Below are 3,640 nucleotides of genomic sequence, written 5' to 3'. Positions count from 1 at the left end.
GAGAATATTTTACTGAAAAAAAGATAATTTCACTCTCTAAATACATGAAATAAGCATCATAGACCCACCTTAACTCTCGACTTTAGGCTCCTAGACATTTATTGCATTTAGCTGCTGACATCTTAAGCTCTAAATCTACTGATTATTGGCCCTGCGGTACCAGAACCGAGCCCGAAAGTCATCGGAGCAGGTGAGGAAAGCAGGTGCATTCGGCGAGTGGGTGATGTAACGCACAGGCCCGTTGTGCCCCAGAGAGTTGAGCGTCAAACGGCAGCCATTTCGTGAATTCCAGGAGCACAGCGACGTGGTGGCCTCGTCCGGGAAGAGTACGTAATCCTCGGTGTGGTTAAACACGGCTTCCGTTTGGTGCTCCTGCTTGCCAGTGGTGCCGGCACCCGTGTACGTCTGTATGGGACGGCTGGTGCACAGTTCCCACAGGTAAACCAGGGAATCCATGCCGGAGGAGAGGAGGTACTAAGGGGGAATACGGAAATGGTAATTGAATCTCTGAAAAACCCCCAAGGGGCTCACCTTTCCATTCCGCGTAAACTCAAGCGAGCAGATGGCCGCTCCGCCATGCGCCTCTGCTATGGTGTTGATGCAACGCCCGCTAATGCCGTCCCAGATCTTGATGTCGCCATCATAGCTGCCCGTGGCATACAGCTTGGCCGTGGGCGAGTACTTCACGCAGGTCACGCCCGCCTTGTGCTGCTGCGAGGGAATCGCGCTGACAAAGCACTGCGTGGTGTGCACGTCGTACACGCGCAGGACGTTGTGCTCCGTCCCAATGGCTATGTAGTCACCGGTGGGATGGAAGGAGAGGCACAGCACCGGCTCGCAGTCGGTGAACACCTTGTGGGCCTTCTTCACCGACGGCTTAGCGATGTCAAACAGCTTGACCGTGCCGTCGCGCGAAGCCGAGGCCAGAATGTGCTCCTTGGGATGGAACTCCAGATAGGACACCTCGTCAGTGTGGTCGTACAGCGTGCGTATGACCGGGTGACCCTGCTGCTCGCGCCCGGGCTCTATATCCTCGGGCGCCGACTTGGCCAGCATGCGTTCCACGTCCAGGATCTTGATGCTGGCGTCCACACTGCCGGTGGCCACCAGGGAGCCGTCGCAACTGAAGGCTCCCGCACGGCAGGCCTGCTTGTGCGACGTCACATAGGCGGTCTCGTAGGAGTGCGGCTCCGGCGCCAAGGCCGACGCCTCCGGCTCGAACTCCAGGTCAATGCCCGGCAGCACGTCGTCCGAGTGGGCTTTGTCCTTGTCGCTCAGCGTCTGCATGCCGGCGATCATCACGTGCAGCAGCCGCTCACTGGGCGCGCACTGGTCCGCCTTCACCAGCATGGACAGCTCCATGGCGAACTTCTCCAGGCCGTCGTACATCAGTTGGCTGAAAAGGGGCTTTTAGGTTTTGCCTGTGGTTCTGGCGCCCACCTACCTGATCATCAGGCGGTAGAGTATCTCCCGGTTCTTGACCAGGTTGCTGGGGTCCAGGATCTCGTCGCGCATGGTGGTTATTGTCCTTTATTTGGTGTAAACAAATCGGTGCTGCGCCGGCACTTGTGGTGCGTCTTTCTGTGTGTGCGTCTTCTGCGAATGGCCGAAAACGTGGGCGCGTTTTGTGCGAATAGCTAGAACCGTGTCTGCGTTTTTGGCGAATGGCAAACAGGCGGTATTAAATCACCAGTGTGGCAACGCCACAGGGGATTTGGGATTTTTCAATTCCATCAGATACAGCCACTCTAAACAGCTGCAACACGTGCGGCCTGAAATTGTTTTGGTTTTAGCAGCAGCCTTTTTCGCAAACTAAACAGCCTTACCATGAAGATCCGCAAGAATCATAGAGGCAAGCACTACCGCTACAACGTGAACCGCAAGACGCTGAACAAAACGCGCAGCTCCACGGGCAAGATCAAGGAGTAAGTTGTGCTCTTCCACAAGACCGACTCTTACCCTGTGTTTTCCTTCGCAGTCCCAAGCTGAAGAAGATGTGGATGGAGCACCAGCGCGTGGGCACCAACTTCGCCGAGATGGGCTTGGCCAAGGACGCCAACAAGGCCATTTCTATACCAAGCTACAAAAAGGACCGCCTTCATGCGGCAAAGGTGGTCAACGGGTTCATCGAGGAGGAGCTGGACGAGGACGAGCGCCGGGTGTTGGGCCTGAAGAAACCACCTGTGGAGGAGGCACCAAAACGGGGGCATGTGGTCCAGGAGCTGGAGCAACTGGCCAGCGAGCGGGCAGATCCCGAGTTCAGGTAATTCATGAGGTTCTTTACCATAAAAGTCATATATAACCAATGGATATCCCTCAGATTACCCAAGGGCGTTGTGAAGGAGCTCACCTACTTCCTCAACAAACACAAGTTTAACTACAAGGCCATGGTCGCGGATCGCAAGAATTTCGGCCAGTGGACCTGGCGACAGTTCCGCCTGAAAATACGCAGGTTCATGTCCATTCCGGAGCAGTTCAACATTTATCTGGAGCAGGAGAAGCTGCCAGTGGGCGTGAAGCCGGACTGGGAGGAGTACGAGTCGGACAGTGAATGGACCTTGTAAATGATTCGGATCTATCATATGCCTATGTAATGCCTAGATTTATCTTTTATCTTTAAATAAACAGAAATAGAAACGTACTTATTTACAGACTTTTCTTTTAGTTATTTACAATCTGGAACTTGAAGGAAGTTGATCGGTGTGGGATTGAAGATGGGGAAGAGTGCTGTACATGTTATAAGATTACTTGCAAGAATGTACGCAGTTGGCTTTTAATTTTTTAAATTTATTAAATATATTTGCATAGTTTTCGTTTGATCAAGCCTTAGTCATTTTCCTTTCCCGTTACGTGTTAAAATGGTGCACGTCACGTTCCCCCATCCATCTAATCGGGAAAGAGTCGCCTTGAGACTAAATGCGTACGAACATACATACATACATACATATATATGTATGTAGTTTTTAAACTTAACATCTAATATTAATGCAATTGATGCAGGCCCCAAAAACATGTTTAAATCGGTGATCTCTCCCTCAATCCTCATTAAAAATTAGAAAAATAGCGCTCCTGGGGACGCCATTAGGATTCGCACGCACACATCACACACACATACACGCCCACACATTCACACGGACACAGAAATCAAATTTCGGTGCTCACTTCTTCTTCTTGCTCATTTAAATGTACTTAAAACTATACTGTAATTTAACTTAATAATTATTTGGTTTTTTTGGTTTTTTTTATATATATTTTATTCAATTTATTCTAGTTTTTTGTCGCTTTTCTATTCACACTTCACACACCAACGCTTGGCTTTTCGCCATTTTGCTTTTTCCTTTTACTTCTATTTTCTTTTGCAACCATTTTGGGCGTCCTCAGAGATTAAAATACAGAATTGTGTTTAAAGCCTTTTATTGTAACTTAACTTGAAATTAATATAAATCTATTCACAAATTCCTTAATAAATAAGCCTACGCTAATTTTGCCTTATTTATTTAACTTTGCTCCTTCAAATTGGAAGTGTTTAAAAGCAAATATAGCGAAGCATTGGACATTGGACGTATAGTTGACTACTTGTGGTTTCTTAAAAAATTAAAATTTAATTATATCGAAGTAAACCAAGAACAAACGAAAATAA

At 48.7% G+C, this 3,640-nt stretch overlaps 2 protein-coding genes across 2 annotated transcripts; one reads left to right on the top strand and one right to left on the bottom strand.

Moving 5' to 3' along the window:
• Positions 1-69: 69 nt before the first annotated feature.
• LOC138929009 (cleavage stimulation factor subunit 1-like) lies at positions 70-1,614 on the bottom strand. The gene is made up of 3 exons (XM_070287460.1): positions 1,445-1,614; positions 532-1,396; positions 70-474 (listed from the first exon to the last, which is right to left on the bottom strand). Exons 1-3 carry the CDS (start codon positions 1,513-1,515, stop codon positions 136-138), a joined length of 1,275 nt encoding a protein of 424 aa, XP_070143561.1. The 5' UTR covers positions 1,516-1,614; the 3' UTR covers positions 70-135.
• Positions 1,615-1,732: 118 nt separating this feature from the next.
• LOC138929010 (nucleolar protein 16-like) lies at positions 1,733-2,641 on the top strand. Its single transcript, XM_070287461.1, has 3 exons — positions 1,733-1,925; positions 1,979-2,263; positions 2,321-2,641. The coding sequence occupies exons 1-3, from the start codon at positions 1,828-1,830 to the stop codon at positions 2,562-2,564; spliced, it is 627 nt and encodes a 208-aa protein (XP_070143562.1). The 5' UTR covers positions 1,733-1,827; the 3' UTR covers positions 2,565-2,641.
• Positions 2,642-3,640: the final 999 nt, after the last annotated feature.

This window comes from Drosophila kikkawai, chromosome 3R (genome assembly GCF_030179895.1).
Source record: "Drosophila kikkawai strain 14028-0561.14 chromosome 3R, DkikHiC1v2, whole genome shotgun sequence".
NCBI classification, from domain to species: Eukaryota; Metazoa; Arthropoda; class Insecta; order Diptera; family Drosophilidae; genus Drosophila; species Drosophila kikkawai.
Note: the sequence above shows the minus strand (reverse complement) of the source record. Positions and strands in the feature narration are given on the sequence as shown.

What these genes read in the sequence shown, in the direction of transcription:
- LOC138929009 (XM_070287460.1), bottom strand. Translation starts at nt 1,515, where the DNA reads ATGCGCGACGAGATCCTGGACCCCAGCAACCTGGTCAAGAACCGGGAG. An exon ending in CTCTACCGCCTGATGATCAG is followed by an intron (nt 1,397 to 1,444) that starts GTAGGTGGGCGC and finishes GCCCCTTTTCAG; the next exon opens with CCAACTGATGTACGACGGCC. An exon ending in AGTTTACGCGGAATGGAAAG is followed by an intron (nt 475 to 531) that starts GTGAGCCCCTTG and finishes ATTCCCCCTTAG; the next exon opens with TACCTCCTCTCCTCCGGCAT.
- LOC138929010 (XM_070287461.1), top strand. Translation starts at nt 1,828, where the DNA reads ATGAAGATCCGCAAGAATCATAGAGGCAAGCACTACCGCTACAACGTG. An exon ending in TCCACGGGCAAGATCAAGGA is followed by an intron (nt 1,926 to 1,978) that starts GTAAGTTGTGCT and finishes TTTCCTTCGCAG; the next exon opens with TCCCAAGCTGAAGAAGATGT. An exon ending in CGGGCAGATCCCGAGTTCAG is followed by an intron (nt 2,264 to 2,320) that starts GTAATTCATGAG and finishes GATATCCCTCAG; the next exon opens with ATTACCCAAGGGCGTTGTGA.